Source organism: Patella vulgata, chromosome 5, assembly GCF_932274485.2.
Source record: "Patella vulgata chromosome 5, xgPatVulg1.2, whole genome shotgun sequence".
Lineage (NCBI taxonomy): Eukaryota > Metazoa > Mollusca > Gastropoda > Patellidae > Patella > Patella vulgata.
In genome coordinates this window covers 69,387,416-69,405,977 of record NC_065883.2, presented here as the reverse complement: position 1 = coordinate 69,405,977, position 18,562 = coordinate 69,387,416, and the positions used below count along the sequence as shown (strand labels likewise).

At 36.9% G+C, this 18,562-nt stretch overlaps 1 protein-coding gene across 2 annotated transcripts in view; it reads right to left on the bottom strand.

Moving 5' to 3' along the window:
* Positions 1–18,562, bottom strand: part of LOC126820608 (EH domain-containing protein 3) — a 34,339-nt gene that overhangs the window by 13,681 nt on the left and 2,096 nt on the right. The window contains exon 1 of one of the 2 annotated variants that reach the window (XM_050548682.2): positions 10,584–11,725. The exons of the other annotated variant lie outside the window; for it this stretch is intronic. Within the exon in view, the coding sequence (XP_050404639.1) occupies positions 10,584–11,492 (909 nt within the window). The 5' untranslated portion in view covers positions 11,493–11,725. Of the gene's footprint in view, positions 1–10,583; positions 11,726–18,562 lie in introns of those variants that run through there. 2 annotated transcript variants of the gene reach the window in all.

Below are 18,562 nucleotides of genomic sequence, written 5' to 3'. Positions count from 1 at the left end.
GCCCCACTCATTTACTTCAAGGGATAGCGCTAAATGTTGTCCACAGAAATTTCGACAGTTGAAAAATTTCAAAACCCTGCTGCCTAAATCAATTCATTTTAAATAATTCAAAAGTTTGCAAAGGAAACAGTAAATTTCATAAGCTGTTCAAGTATGTACATAATTAATTGCAAATAGATTAACAAAAAAAGAAAAAAAAATTGTCTAAAAATAAGTTTACTTATAAATATAAGTACATGTATGTAATGTAATTACTGCCCTAGTACCGTTCATGTTCTAATTAACATTATAATGAGATACTCAAAGTGAGTTACTAATTACCATAGAAAATGAAACGATGTTTGATGTCTTACTATTCTGCACGAGCTGAGATAATAAAGATGGTACATACATGTACATGTACCATGATGTGTGCTATATGAACAGCGGCATTTCTGACTACTGTCTATCAATTGTAAATGGTTTCTTTACACGTACGCAAACAAATGTACGAGTGGACCGCAGGTTTTCAATTCCATCTAGACACGTTTAAACTTTTTTCCTTGACAGACCCTCCTTCCTGCACCACTGACAAGGGGTAACTAGGCTTTCCTGGAAATTCCAGATTACCTTTTTTGACCAAAAACAGGATAGTGGGGTTGAACCCACGATCTCCTGGTCACTTAAACAGCCTATTCAAATCTGGAAGCCGTTGTGGCTCGGGGAGTAAAACCCGGACTTCTCATGTTCAATCCCGGCATTGGCCAAGAGAGTTTCTCCTTGTCAGCTGTGGTGTAGGACACAGGGCCTGGCCAGGGGCAACGTGTAATTGTTCAGATGGGATGAGAAACTGTGTACCCATTGGAATTCGACATAATAGCAGGCTATAGTGTCGCACACTGTATGGCGAATGCCCACCTTTATTACCCCAGTCGAAGCATAACAGTAGGACGTTAAAACCCCATTTCAAAGCAGATGTCTAACTATAGCGCATAAAGACAATATCTTAGTGGAATTAAGCTTAATATAAAACAAGACAAAAAAATAACTGGGATCATAGCGGATTAATTTTCTATGGGTTAATTTACTTGACACAGTGTAAAAAAAAAATACATGTATAAAAGTATAATCCCAACAGTATTGCATGTACAAGAATATTTTGCATATATTAAAGACATGCCCTTTAAATTACTTTTTTAACATCCTATAACAAGACACACCCTTTCTCTAACTGTTTATCATCAATGCTATTCACACTTTTAGCATTTAGTTAATACTAACTGCTCTTTGCCCATTTGTCTTGATACAGTCTATGACGCTCGCCAAACAAAACAAGGAATTAATTTAAGGAATGTTTTTGAAGTCAACGTTTTATAGTTGCATTGAAACATAAGATTTATTCTAAAATAGACAAATCAGATATCACAATAGAAACAAAGGGAACAGGGTTTAACCATTAATGTCCAATATTAAGGTCAAACCAAATTATGTTTGAGGTCTTGATAAATAGATTTGTCACTTGAATCACATGCAAAGTGTTTAGTTTAAAATTTCAAAACTTTGGAACTAAAAGCTATTGAACAGTGCAACCAAGTCCTTTATTCTTAAAGGAGCTAAATCGCTATATTTTGGATCTAGAAATTGACACAAATGGGTCGCAACGTATATACTAATGTAATGTGAATGTATATAAACTGATTTACATTCAATCGTTTCTGTTTTTACTGCAATTTCTAATTTCTAATTTCTAATTATATTCGGCGAAATACGCCAGAAGTCTCAATCCAATGGCAATCTCTAGCGTCTGGTTATTCCACTCTATACCCATAGTATTTATTGCGCATGCTCTCCAGATAAGAATATGACGTCTCCATTTGACATGACTTGTGGAATATATCTAGCCTCTTTCTACGAGTCCCTTGTTAAAAATGGCACTGAAATGCACCATGGTACACGATTCGTGTACCAACCGTAAAATGTTTATTTTGTCTTAATTATTGGATATCAGAAGCCCACATTTTTCTCCGTAAGATCACAACATTAATGTTGATTTAAATTGACAAATAATTCGTGTTTTCAATGTCTAAGATTTTGGATGATATTGAGTTAGAGACTTAGCTACTTTAAACTAGTCTTTTTCCAGAAGAAGTAAGATTTCAACATGTGTTTCCGAAGAGAGAGAGAGAGAGAGAGAGAGACAGAGAGTTGAAGAAATATGCTCAAGCCTAATTGCATTGCATGAATATGGAATCGATAATGGATGTTTAACAAGTTAATTAAAAAGAGAGAGAGAAATGGGGTTTAATGCCACTTGACACAAACTGGGTCATTTCAGGACTAACATATGGTTCAATTTGATTTCAATAATTTGCTCATGCATAGGGGTCTTTATAGCAGTGGGAGGAAACTGGAGGACCCAGAGAAAACCCATGAGATTGGACATGCGACCCTACTCCTTGTCACATACACCAGTTGAATTAATGACAGAAATTATGATACAGCACACACACGCTAACCATTCCGCCATCCAACCCTCCACTATGTATTATCTGTGGGTTGTCAAAATGTATCTGGTTAAATATACAGAACATTTAGTTTTGTGCCTATTCAAATTCTTTGGGAGCCACGGTGGTTAGGTGGTTAAGACGCTGGCTCGCTAGCCTGGAGGTCGGGTGTTCGATCCCTGCATTAGCCGAGAAAGTTCATCCAGATTTTCTGACGTGGTTTCCCCTTGTCAGTGGTGCAGAACGGAGGGCCTGACAAGGACAGCTGTCTAGTCCTTCGGATGAGATAAAAAACTGAGGTCCCGTGTAAACATTGGAAGGCACGTAAAAGATCCCTTGGTAGTTGGAATTCGATATAAGAGTAGGCCGTAGCGCCGCTGCCCGGGCAAAATTTCCCTCATAGCACACTGTATGGCATACATGTATGCCCGTCTTCATTAGCCCAGTATAGGAGCAGAACAGTAGGACGTTAAACCCCATTTCATTTCATTCCATTTTATTTCAAATTCTTAATTTTCTTGTTCATCCCATCCATACAACTATAGCCATGCTTTCCTTTTCAACTGCCAAGGGATCTTTAACTATATCTGTACACATGGCATCTATTTGACATCACATTAAATTATTTTCTATTAAATAATGACTACATCATGTAAATACGAAAGGCACATGTAACAACATTGTATGAAACATCTGTACCAGCTTATCTACATTCCTGATCAATCAATACAGAAAACTGTTGAACAAACCTATCTACTTGATCAAGTTATGCTAGATATTATCTGATTGTCATAGCAATTACATATCGTATCACCAGAATATAATTATAAAATGTACACAAAGAGAGAAATGGGATTTAATGTCTACTTGACACAAACCAGGTCATTTCTGGACTAACACATGGTTCAATTTTATTTCTTTTATACGCTTATGCGTAGGGGTCTTTAGCAGTTTGAGGAAACCGGAGGATCTGGAGAAACCCACGCGGTTGGACAGACAACTCTACTCCTTGTCACGTACAAGCAGGGAATGGAAATCACGCCATTTGACTCAATGACAGACCTTATGATACAACGTGCACGCGCCAACCTATAAAATGTAGAGAAATATAACAGGAAGGTAACCCATCTTAAAACAAATGAAACATCCTACTTCTATAACTTTCTTCAGTATTCTTGTTGATATAAACCCCATTTCATTTTAATAGAATGAGAAGAAATTATCTGGAGAGGGAAATATATCTGGTGCATATCCTTATACTACATGTACATAGGGTAGACAAGTGTATTTTTTCGCCCGATCGCACCTATTTTTAAAATCTCTTAAAAATCGCCTGTGTGCCCGTTCACAGCGACGACGCTTCTGATCGCCAGTACTATAAAGCTTGTTAGATCTATATTTTCGGCCGAATATTTTACGCCGGCATCAGTTCGTCAGTATATCCGCTCATCTGCCTGCATCCAGCGTACATGTGTATCGTGTCGAGTGAACCATTTTCATAAGCCAATGTGCCCGCTCGTCATCGGCCAAATTTCAATCGTCGCAATCAGGCGAAAAAATACGCTCATCTGCCCATAGCGTTAATATACAGTATAAAATATATCTGCAACTTCTCCTTTAATATAAAGAGTGGATTATAAAATATATCTGAAACGTCTCCTTTAATATATGTGTGGCGGCACAGGAAAACCCGTCGGTTGTCGCGCTGGCTCAATCCGAGATATATGCCAAAATACAATGGCAAACAATATATAGGTCAATTTTCCGTTCTTGACATATTTACATTTATTAAACATTTATCTATGTTCCTACAAAGTTGTGAAACAGAAAAATGATTTTAAATACATAGATTTTGAAATAATTCTGAACTGTTTGAGACTTGCAGAACGGTGCCAGTGCCATAACAATGTCGGCCTATTTCGTCGGTGTCTTTATAAAGTTGCCTTTTTGCACACTCACACATATCATTATAAAGCCTGCAATGAGCAGTACAATACAAAAGAAATAGTTCCCACGCGCATCAAACAAACAAGTCCATTCCCTTGTCTCAATTATTCGACTTATACGTCCTGTTTTGAGTAGATTTCTCACTATAAGGTGCAATCAAGACTAAATTCTACAAAAAAAACATCTATTTAATTGATTTTGATCGAGTTTTATAACCTTTTCAATAAAAAGAAGTCAGTTATTTACCGAAATACGTTAACACTAGTTGTATTCCATTGTTTACAAATTGTTCAAGATGGCGGCGCCCACGAGGAAATCGAATTTCTCTACATTTAAACCCCCTTCAAGTTTCGAAGACACAGTAACTAAAACACCAAAATATTGTAAATATTTTTTAGCACAAAGATACATACTGTCTTCCTAATGTGAAGGGTTTTCCTATGCCGCCACACATATGTGGATTATAAAATATATCTGGAATTTCCCCTCTAATATAAAGAGTGAATTATAAAATATATCTGGAACTTCTCCTTTAATATAAAGAGTGGATTATAAAATATATGTGGAACTTCTCCTTTAATATAAAGAGAAGGAATTATCATGTGTAGATATAAGTTGTGTATGTGATGCCAGGTGTTTGTATGTAGAGTATACTATAACCTAACAGTAATCTGAGGAGACAGAAAAAAAACTTGTTTGCACTTAGGAGTCGAACATATAACCCTGTGAATTATTTATTTTTAGAAAAAGACTCAGAAACTATTCAGTAAATGATAGACTGGCATTATCAATTTCCTACCTGACTTTGGTTAAGGTCCAAAGAATACAAAGGCGTGACACAGGTGAACCTGCGGGGTCTATTTAACACTATAAAATACCTAGCAAGCATTGAATACCTGGAATAAGAACTTGCAAATTGTATACCTCTATATATACATGTACACCTCTATACTATGTTAGTGAAATATTTTATCATAATAATAATAATAATAACTTTATTTAATGAGGCAACTTATTTGAAATGAAATGAAATGAAATAAAATGGGGTTTAACGTCCTACTGTTTTGCTCCGCCGAACTTGGCTTATGAAGACGGGCATACGCCATACAGTGTGCTATGAGAGAAATTTTGCCCGGACAGCAGCACTACGGCCTACTCGTATATTGAATTCCAATTGTCAAGGGACCTTTTAAGTGCACGCCAATGTGTACACGGAACCTTGTTTTTTCGTCTCATCCAAATGACTAGACAGCTGTCCTTGTCAGACCCTCCGTCCTGCATCACTGACAAGGGAGAACCACGCCAGAAAATCTGGATGAACTTTCTCGGCCAATGCAAGGATCGAACACCCAACCTCCAGGCTAGCGAGCCCGCGTCTCACCCACTTAGCCACCGTGCTCCCCAGGCAACTTATTTAGTTTGAAAAAAAACTAATCTTCCATAAGTCCCTCCTTAGCTACAAAGACATATATTGGTAGTATCAGGATAAATGGCTAGAATGTATTTTGATTCCCTGGTTGTACATGGCAAAGAGTAGGATGGATCGCCTGTCCAACCTCATGGGTTTTCTCCGGGTCCTTCGGTTTCCTCCCACTGCTTAAGATCCCTACGCCCAAGCGAATTGTTGAAATAAAACTTAACCATGTGTTAGTCTCGAAATAACCTAGTTTGTGTCGAGTGGATGTTAAACCACATCTATCTCTCTCATGCTGTACATCTGAGCTCTGTAATACATGTATGTTAGATAAAATAATATTCTACCATACATACAGAATTATATAATAATAATAAATGATGACTTCTATAGCGCTAAAAAAAATGCACAAAAACTGTGCTTGTAGCACATAACAAAACAATGTCTACATAAATAGTATTTAGCTCTCAGTTATAACTTGTTTAAAAATTTCTTCAAAGACGATAATGTGATGCAAGGGCGAGGTAACGAATTTACATGTTTAGTCAAAATATTCTACCATAATGACTGGAATTATAACATCTTACTGTACAAGTTCATAGTATGTTAGACAAAATATTATATAATGCACTTTTGAAAAACTAAATAACATGTGATTATTCTTGAGATGGATAATACATTATTTATAGTGAAATGGTTGATAAACCTGCCATTTTGTATAAACAGGTTTGTCATATATTCTCTGGTATTTGAATAAGGAAGAAGTGAATAAAGATCTGTATGTTAAAGACAGGAAGTAATATAAATAACTGAATAACATAAATACATGTCATATTGTACACCTCTCTCGCCTACTAGGACACATTAGGCTCTGAGTTAACAAAGCATTCTTTGACTTTACTTCAGAATTTACTCAATTTTCAATCACTATTCATGAGAAATTTCTTTGATCCAGAAACATAAATGTTTTCACTAAACAGTTTCTTAAAGATGTAATTGATACATTAAAACTACAGAAGTTTTTTAAAGGGCTATATTTTTGTTAAAATAAGTCAAACAATTTTGAGTAAATTATTAAGTCTGAGAATGCTATGTGAACAAGGGGCCTAGTCCTTACTTACACAACTAGCCCTTATAACATCGCAAAATTTACACGACTAGTACATGTATATAGCCCTTATAACATTGCAAAACTTACACAACTAGCCCTTATACAGGGCTTGCCACGAGACGCGAGTAATTACTCGCGCCCACACTACGCTTGCATAAAACCAAATTTACGTGAGTGATTACTCGCGCAAATATAAAAAATAATTTAATCAGAAATAATGGAATATCATAATAAAAAAAGCCGTAAACAATTTATATGCCTTCATATTGATGCACTAGTGCGCACGCGGCGTGTCTTTCCAGTGCCACCTGTTGTTACTAAAAATACTTTGAGACGCGTACTGCCAGGCGGTTTTTAAGCGGATGTCCTTTGCCGTGTCTGGATAATCAAAAATTGAGCGGATGTTGTCGTTTCTATAGCAATTCTTTCGATCCCGCATCTTTTCTGCAAATTGATGTGATTGAAATTGTTTTGCCTGTTCTTTTACCTTTCTAAGCTTTACCCGAATCCCCTCAGCACGCCAACGACGGCAAAGGGAAATGGCTTCTCACGCACATCATTCTGCGTGAGTAAATACATGTACTCGTCTCACTCGCGCAAGTCTATATTTGCGTGAGTAGTCATCTACTCGCCTCCAATTTGCTCGTGGCAAGCCCTGCTTATAAGATCGCAAAACTTACACAACTAGCCCTTATTACATCACAAAATTTACACAACTAGTCCTGATAACATCTTAAAACTTACACAACTAGTCCTGATAACATCGTAAAACTTACACATAAATGGATACTCATACAAAATGTAATATAATAATAATATACCTCATTGCTATAGGTTGTGGGGGAGGCTTTGTTGGGATAGAGAGAATAAAATGAAGTTTAATGTCTACCCTAAACAAACTTGGTCATTTTATTAAGAAGATACTTGTATGGAGCTGTTTAAGGAAACTGGAGAATCAGGAGAAGACCCATTAGGTTAGAATAGGCACATTGTCACATTAACAACACAAAGGCCTAGTTCTTTTCAGACAGGATGACGTCATGATGTTAATGTCACACCCGGTTTCCTTTCATTAATGATATTATAATAAGATCAAAATTTAGGCTACTATTTTAAAACTAAAACAACAGTTCTAATTATAGAAAGCAATGAGTGTACTTGTATTATTTTGCTTAACATTGACTTGCAACAGTAATGGTGGTTTGCCTTCTGTCCGCAATACAAAATTAACCAACAGAGAAATTTTGTACATGTACATTCAAACGTTTCTGTTTTTACTGTAATTTCTAATCAGTTATGTTCAGCGAAGAACGCCAAGAGTGCAAATTGAACAGTCTTTTGTTTCTGGTTATTCCAGTCTACTCTGGTAATCTTTCCTAGTGGGATATGTTTAGCCTTGTTGATCAAGTCGTTCATTACAATTGGTGCTCGCAAGCATTCTGGCATGCGATTCGTGTGCCAAGTTTAAAATTTTTATTGTGTCTAAAATATTGGATACCAGAAGCCCATCTTTTCACATCAATGTTGATTTAAATTTACCAATGAATCGTGTTTGCAATGTCGAAGACTGTGGATGAATGCCAATAAAACTAAACAATATATAAGGATCCACAGTCCTTACATGCAGATCAATGGCTTAATAAGTGCACTTTAGATCATAAGGTCTGTGTAGTTTGGTTTTGAACGCCCCACAAGACATGACAAGGATTAGGGTTGCCCTTGTGGGTTTTCTCAGGGTCTTCCAGTTTACTCCGACAGCTATAAAGACCCTACATGTACATGCAAGCGACTCTTTGAAATAAAATTAACCAATGTTACTGTTAGTCCTGAAATCACCTAATCTGGGTCAAGAGTAGGTTAAACCCCATCTTGCTCTTTGTACACAGTGTATTAGCTTCTATCTATAAGCTATATAAGAAACAAATAAAAATTTTCCCCTGCAAGATTTTTAAATGTCATTTTATTTATATTTTAACATTTCACACATTAGTAAGATATTCACCTTTAGTAAGATGTCAACACTTGAAAAATATGTCGTAGGTGTCAAAACTGACTGACAAGTAAATATTCAAATGACAAAAGGTATTTGTCAACAAGCTTATCAACAATGTTTTATACGACATTAGGTACATGTAACTGTATAAGATTTTCGAGAATACCTGATGAAACTACTGGATTATTTGAGAGATTAAGATACCGTAGCTCATCCCATAGACAAAGGAGGAGAACTGTCTGGCAAAATACAGACATAACAAACCACAAATAAGTGTTAGCCTACCTACATGTATATGTATATATACTTCATTTAATTAATTTGAAGATAGTTAGCCTACATGCACATAAATAGTCCTTAAAATATATACATTGTTCCGAACATATTTATCGGGTGGTTAATTCCAAATTTGGTATATATGCAAAGTATAGACGGCCAATCTTACTAGACACATACTGTATCTGAAAAACACCCACAGGGCAAGCACTGGGCAAAAATGTCAGGGTATCACTGAACTGGCAACCCGACAATGTCTGCCAGCTTATTGTGCGCTAGCTTGATTGAGGGAGCTGATGTTATTTCTGGATCAAATGGTAAGCAGTTTTAGGAACATTGAGGGGTGTCAACGTACAAAAGTTGAGAGAAAATAATTAAGAATTTACTTAGTCCTCAATATGTACATGTATGGTAAATGGACAGTAAGTAATGAAAAATACATTCTGAAAAATGGACCCTCCCTCAATGTAGTTCGGTGACAAACATGGCTTCTAACAACAATTCATTTATACATGTAGCTTGAGGCATCTCCCGAAAAAGACAAAGTTTTGAGAGGGATTTGAAGCAAATTTTTGATAGATTAATTATTTTGAATATGTTTTTAGTCCAACTATATCATCATATCACACAGTTTGTACGTGGGAAAGTATCCTTAACTAATTGGAAGATAATTCGCCTACATGTATCACTATATTTCTTTAATTGGAATATAATTAATTGGAATATAATTAATTGGAATGTAATTAGCCCACACTGATATACTTAAGATAGTTAATATAAAGATAATTAGCCTACCAGACGAAAGATTTCTTTAATTAATTTGAAGATAGTCTATGATAATTAACTTAAAGATAAAGAATCAACCATCCATTATTTCATCCAATACAAACAACACGATGATTATCACTTCGAAATCAAATTTAATTTTAAACTGATCAGGTCTTTTTTTTTGTCTAAATACTTTTACTGGGTTTAGATTTAGTGCAAAAATGTCATTGACTTCACCATTACATCACTTCCTATTTTAAAGAACACCTAAAAATTATGGCAGAATTTACCTCCAAAGACTAACAAAACTCGGATATCGGGAGAGAGAGAGAGAGAGAAATGGGGTTTAATGTACACTCGACACAAACTAGGTCATTTCGGGACTAACATGGTTCAATTTTATTTCAATAATTCGCTTGCACGTGGAATCTTTAGCACTGGGAGGAAACCGGTGGACCTGGAGAAAACCGACGAGGTCGGACAGGATAGGCAACCCTACTCCCTGTCACATACAACCTGAGAATCGACACCAAACCAGTTGACTCAGATGTTGGACCAATGGTGTTATAACAGCAAATCTCAATTAATTACCTTGGCTAATCGAGCTCTTTTGACCAAATCATTCAATTTTCTCAGAGCTGAATGACTGGGTAATCTCTGTAGATCTTTAAATAAATCCATTTCTTCTGCCTCGAAAAAAGCACGATTGGTTTCTCGCTGTAATGGCTGATCCCAGAAAGATCCCATGTACACACGGGGTACCTCAGTGAAATTCATCACTTTTCCCAGAGCCCACATTAGTGCACCGTAAACTCGAACCAATTCCTGATCAGTCACTTCATCGGCTTTATTTAGAACAATTCGTATTTTATCGTCATATTTCTTAATCGTGTTGATAACATCCGCAAATTCATCCGAAATATCAAGTTTGTGAGCATCAAATAACAAAATAATTCGATCCACACGTTCACCTAACCAATCTACAACTTGACAAAAATCGTAACCACGATCGCGACGTTGCTTTTCTCCAGAGAGGACTCCAGGCGTGTCCAAGAAAGTGATTTTATCCAGAACAATGTTCTTCATCGTAGCAATTTGAAATCTATTGAGGAAGGCATTACCAAATTTGGTTAGTGGTTGATATTGATGGTTTTTATCTGCGACTGCAGCATTCCCGGGCGCAACATCTTCAACGTCACCTTTCATAATCGCAATGAATCGATCAGTGGTTGGTTCCGGACCAATCCGCATGCCTGGATAATCCTGTTCTAAGAGATAACGAATAAAAGTTGTCTTGCCTACAGACTTCTGTCCGAGCAGCAGGACCATTGGCTTGGCATCGAAATCGGCATTGTCTAGAGGCGGAGAATGAAAATCCTTAAAATTATACAAATCTTCGAGCGGACGAAGACGCTTGTTGTACAGTTCTTTTACTCCTTGAATAACCGATGCATACTGAGGTTCCTTTGGAACTTTATTACGTTGCAACCACTTCTTCATTTTAAACTTTTTGCTACGAACAATCACTCCTCAATTAATTCTTTAACATAAATATTTCTGTCTTCCTACACATCAAATTCAGTTCATTATCTACACTATTTGTTTGTCCTGCTACTGTTCAAACCTTGCCAACCACCAAACGAAATCACAAACCCTGCCTCTACAGTCATTAAGACCTGCAGTCGAGATACTAGCAAGAAATTCCACCTATATCATTTGCTTGGTAAAAGCCCAAAACATGAAGAGAAAAATAGACAGAATCACCCAGTCTTACATACTTTTGGCACTCAGCAAAAGAGTTTTTTTCTGTTACCCAGTCATACATTAGATTATGAGATGTTGCCACCTGGTTATCCAGTCTCCTTTGTAATTGATATGAGTGCAGTCAAAAAGGTAGTAGGCGTCAAAGACTGAGGTAATAAAAGTAGCACAGTTGGTAAAAGAGATCTGTTAGAGTCATTTAGCTACCTTCTAAACACTAAGCCACTAAATGAGATAAAAATATGCATATAGTCTCATACAAACCAGACCTAAATATTAACACAACTTAGCACAAAATATGTGAGTATCTAGTTCTGGTACACAGATATTATATAGGTAATAAACAGCTACATAGATTTATATATATACTTCACTCTACATGCCTCAGATAAAAACATTAAACAATTTATAAGTACACTCCTATATATCATACGTGAAGCCTAGGTTTTATTCTCACTATAATAAACTCATGTCCAAAAGCTAATGTCAATCTACATAACATGTAAACAAAAGAGAGAGAGAGAGAAATTTTTTTTCATACAAACGCACAACAATAATTTTGTTGTATCTGTTGAGAAGAGATGGGGGTTAATGGCTGAATGGTTAGCAAAAATGGAAATAATGCACCTGTGACTGACAATGATAGGCACAAATTCAAGCTTTGTCAGGCACAAAACCTCTGGTGCCTGTCATTTTGTCCGGCACTGATTTGTCTTTTTTATTGATATTAATATTAATAATACATGTCCGACTCACTAAGTTGAAAATGTCAGGTACTATTTCATCAGTGCCTGATATTTTGTCAGGTACATCTAAAACTGTTATTTCCAGGCCTGATGGTTAGCACGTGCGTGTTTTATCATAAGGTCTGTCATTGAGTCAGCTGGCGTGGTTTTGATTTCCCGGTTGTACGTGACAAGGAGTAGGGTCGCCTGTCCATCCTCGCAGGTTTTCTCCTGGTTCTCTGGCTTCCTCCCACTGCTAAAGACCCCTACGTGCAAGTGAATTATTGAAATAAAATTGAACCATATGTTAGTCCCCAAATGACCTAGTTTGTGTCGAGTGGACGTTAAACTCCATTTATTTCTCTCTCTCTGTTGAGAAGTGGCATCAGATGTTTAAGAAAGAGAAAGCATATTCTGCCTCAAGTATGACGCCAACCAGTCAAACAGACTGGCATATGGCATGCAGTGTGCTGTGAGGAAAATTTTGTCTTGGCAGTGGCATTACGGCAAAACCTTATTTCGATCTCTCAAATGTGCTGCACTTTGTTGTTTTGTCTGTATTAAGACAGTTTTCCATGCCAGACCTTTTGTTCTTCGGAATCAATAAAGGTTTTGTTCTTCGGAACCAATAAAGGAAAACCAAGCAGGAACTTTCTCGTTAAGACAACTCAACAACACCTCCTCCCCACCCCCACATACAGAAAGTAGCTATATACATGTATACATACATGTATCCTATCTTCAAAAGAATTTTTAGTAGATATTTTTGCCTCTAATTAAATAGGAAAAGATCTCTTAGAACCAAAACTAACTTGGCTTTTGTCCATTAAGTTCAGTGAGCTAGAGGTATATTTATCATTGAAGCATATCTAACAGTTTCTTGGCATCTATATAAATAACAGCATGTTGAGTAAACAGATTTTTACCTGACTTGCACAATTCTTATATTATCAATATCTTGGAAATCAGACGATAACTTTATCCTTTTTATCATTCATATAAGATGATATTTTGTTTGATAATACTGTAGGCTTTTAGTTAAAATAATTTAAAACATTTTACACCATGCTAAAATTATGTTGAGATCTCCTGACTATACATCTTAGCAAAGCCCTTACCTTACCTAAGAGAGAGAGAGAGAGAGAGAGATGGGATTTAAGGTCTACTCGATATAAACTAGGTCATTACTAGGTCATTTCCGGACTAACATGGTTTAATTTTATTTCAATAATTCGCTTGCGCGTAGGGGTCTTTAGCAGTGGGAGGAAACCGAGGTTGGACAGACGACCCTACTCCTTGTCACATCCATCTGAGGAATCAAAACCACGCCAGTTGACTCAATGACAGACCTTTTGATACAGAGCGCACATGCTAACCATACGGCCATCCACCACCACCCCTTACTTTACCAGGAAAAATGAAATGGGCTTTTAACGTCCTACTCTTATATCGAATTCCAACTGCCAAGGGATCTTTTACATACATGCCAATGTATACACAGAACCTTGGTTTTTTGTCCCATCCGATCGACTAGACAGCTGTCCTTGTCAGGCCCTATGTCCTGCACCACTGACAAGATGAAACCACGTCGGAAAATCCCGATGAACTTTCTTGGGCAATGCAGGGATTGAAATGAAATGAAATAAAATTTAATGTCCTACTGTTCTGCTGCACACTAGACTAGCAATACAGACTCGGGCAGACATTTTTACCTGACAACCACAGACAAATTTGGAAGAATATTTGAAAATTACTATATTGTGTAAATATTTTTATAAATGGTTGGCAAACTCAGGTAATGAATACTTGGGCGGAACCCCTAGTAACGATACTTCATCTCATTATTTCACAGACATTTTCTGTGCAAGGTCAAAAGAAATAACACGCATGGGATTTATCAGGAGTTCAATTTTGCTCAATTTATCGTTGACTTTTATTCGTAAACAATATATATAACACATCATACAATGTATCAGTATTCAGCTTGAAGGTGAGAAAATCTACAACATGGCTATATAGTCAATCACATTCTTCCTGAGTACATACATCGTATATCATTACAAAATAAATAATTGGTCTATTTATAGTTCAATGTGTCAGGGGATAGAAATGAAACTAGAGATGCTAGAACTGTACACAACCCTTAAATATTAAAGATACATTATTGGAGATTAGATAAAGAACTGGCAGATCGCAGTATAATTATAGTTAAAAACTAGATAATGTAAAGGGAACTATCTAAAAATTTCAGTTAAATTGATCCACTCTGAACCGAGAATTTAACGATTGAATTTTAGGCCTAGCCTCGATCATCGTTACTAAAGTCGGTGCAATAAAAAAAAAATAGTCTTGATTATCCATTTTTTGGGCAGCAGATTGGATTCCAATCCAGTAAATATCGCAGGCTAGCAATGACATCAAGAGTTGATTATGGTCTGGATAAGTTAATGTCTAATTAATAATTTAGATAACATTTCAGGCCTAAAGAAAGACCTGCAATAGACAGATTTAGTTCTTGCATACTGTATGTTTAAATCAATCTCATATACATGTACCCTATAGATGCTAGTACTGTACACGACCCTTTAATATAAAATACCTCTTACGGTATATTCCCTATACATGTAGATGCCAGTTCTGTGCACATGCATGTACATGTAACAACTAAATATAAAATACATGTACATCCTATAGTACATAATTATAAAGAATATCCTATAGTAATGTACATGTACATAACCCCTATATTAAATAAACCTTATATACCCTATAGATGCTAGTACTGTACACAACCCTTTAATATAAAATACCTCTTACGGTATATTCCCTATAGTACATCATTATAAAGAATATCCTATAGTACATATACATAACCCCTATTTTAAATAAATCTTATGATCTTATAGTACACAAACCTTAAATACTAACGCAAAAATGGGGATTGTGCATGACAAAATCTATCATGGTTCTATCCACTCAAACTGTATTGACGCAGTGCATGGAACATGTATATTTAAACTATTACTACCAATGCAAATGTTTAACCATGGACCTTATAAAACAGGACCATAGTTTAAGGCATGTGGGCTACATCATAAGGTCTGTCATTGAATCAATTGGTGAGGTTTCGATTCCCTGCTTGACAAGTACATGTATGTAGTACATGCAGGGCCGCCTGCTTAGCCTTGTGGGTTTTCTCCAGGTCCTCTAGTTTCCTTCCACAGCTAAAAAAACCCATACGGCAGCAAATTATTGAAATAACCTGAAAACAGATGTTTATATAGTCCCGAAATGACCAACTCTGTGTCTCATTGCTACAAATACATGTGTACATGTACATATATGTATATTTATCAAAGAATGTTTAACAATGAATGCATATATTAAATGTCACCGCGTCACAGAGTAAAATATAATTATAAACAACTTTAAATATCAAAGTTCAATCCCAAGATTTCTCTAACAAATTTCTCCATTTGTGTCGACCATATGTCCAGCTTTAAAATGTATTATCACATTTTATATCCATTAGCTTAGAAATGTTTGGACCAATTTGTGAGTTTAAAATAAAATGGGGTTCGACATACATGTATTGTCAATAATTTCTGCAGCAGCCCATGCGTTGTTATATGAGGTGAATTTTGCCATGACAACAGCAGAACGGCCATACTCCTAAATTTCAATATTAACGGGTGGGTGAGCTTTAACATGCTACATCTACACGTACATGTACCAACAGAATACACGAGGGAATCACATGGCTAAGTGGGTAAGACGCTGGCTCGCTAGCCTGGAGGTCGGGTGTTCGATCCCTGTATTGGCCAAGAAAGTTCATTCAGATTTTCCGGTGTGGTTTCCCCTTGTCAGTGATGCAGGACGGAGGGCCTGACAAGGACAGCTGTCTAGTCGTTCGAGTGGGAAGAAAAACCGAGGTCCCGTGTACATATTGGCGTGCAAGTAAAAGATCCCTTGGCAGTTGGAATTCGATATAAGAGTAGGCCGTAGTGCCGCTGCCCTGGCAAAATTTCCCTCATAGCACACTGTATGGCGTATGCCCGTCTTCATTAGCCCAGGTTAGGAGCAGAATAGTAGGACGTTAAACCCCATTTCATTTCATTTCTGAATACATGAGCCCTCAGGTTCTCATCCAATTTGAAGGCCTAGACACTTTCACTTTTCCCAGCAGGTAAAATGTGGCTGGAAAATCCTGATGAACACTCTCTCTCAGCCAACCTTGAAAAAGGCCTTTGAGAGAAAGAGAAATGGGGTTTAACGTCCACTCGACACAAACTAGGTCAATTTTATTTCAATAATTAGCTTGCGCATAGGGGTCTTTAGCAGTGGGAGGAAAGAGAGAGAGAGAAATGGGGTTTAACGTCCACTCAACACAAACTAGGTCATTTTGGGACTAACATGTGGTTTAATTTTATTTCAATAGTGGTCTTTAGCAGTGGGAGGAAACCGGAGGACCCGAGAAAACCCACGAGGTTGGACAGGTGACCCTACTCCTTGTCATGTACAACCGGGTATTCGAAACCACGCCAGTTGACTCAATGACAGGCTTTATGATACAGCACGCACGTGCTAACCATTCGGCCATCCAACCCCCAAGCAATGGGAGGAAACGGGAGGACGCGAAGAAAACCCACGAAGTTGGACAACCAATAAAAAACAGGGGCGTAGATACATGTATGTCTACCTGTAGATCAATGACATTTCAATTAATCATTTTTGGACTGATATTCCTACATGTATTAGAGATTAGACTTTCACAATATTGTAGTTTTAAAGGGATTATTCCTATATTGGTAAATGACACATCAAGTCAATACATTTAAGTTTGGGAAAACGTGATAATTTCCAAAAAAAGGCGAATGGACCTTATGGATTAATCATATCTTAGTCTGTATTCGACTGAAAAGAAAATCATGAAGTTGAATACTGTGATATATGACGTTGCTGACTACATCCAGACACATCACAAATCAGTACTGGTCGATTAACATTGTAGCTAGTCTCCTTTAACCAGACTATTGATAACAAGGTCAATGAGCAGTGAGGTCTGGATAGGCAAGGCTAATAAAGTACTGTATTATTTACTTAGTAAACTAGGTATATAGTGGTTAAGTAAACAAAGATAAAATGTCACCATCCTCAACCTATTACTATAACCACAAACTATGGTATATAAACCACACTTTCAATCTTCACACCTGGCTAACCAAATGAAATCATTCTTCTACCTAATTAAACAAATCAGGTTCCATAACTCTACAGTCTTTGTGAAGGGGAGATAACTATAATACATCAGTTATTTCCCCCTGAATTCATTGTGAACCGTGAGGTGACACTTTTTGAAAGGGCCTAAGTGTAACTAGGCCTAAAATTGACATGAAAATTTGCATGCTTGTTCCGTGGTCAAATGTTTGATTAACGACTTTACTTTTTGATAGGACGTTAAAATTCTAAATTGGCTGTAATGAAGTTGTGTTCCGTTGTTGGTCCATATGCTTGTATGCTTGTACATGTATTTGTTATTTATAAAACACCTGCCGCAGGGCGGTCCAGGAGCAGAAAAAATAGAAATAAACAAATGAGAGACAGAGAGAGAGAGAGAGAGACAGAGACAGAGAGAGGGGTTGAATGTCCACTCAACACAAACTAGGTCATTTTGGGACTAACACATGGTTCAATTTTATTTTAATAATTCACTTACGCGTAGGGGTCTTTAGCAGTGGGAGGAAACCGGAGGATCTGGTGAAAACCCACGAGGTTAGACAGGCTATCCTTCTCCTGGTCATGTACAACCAGGGAATCGAAACCACACCAGTTGACTCAATGACAGACCTTATGATAGAGCGCGCACAATGCCAACCATTCGGCCATCCAACCCCCAAAATAAACAAATAATATTTGGGGCTTAATTGAACATGATAATACTTGTACCAGGACATGGTACCATAAAAATATTGTCACATGAATGTCTAACTGGGCGACTGTTAGCTGTGTGAATGCCTGTGTCCATTCATTCTGGTCGTTCGTCATTTGAGATGCAACATTGTAAGTAAGATTCAATTTTTATTA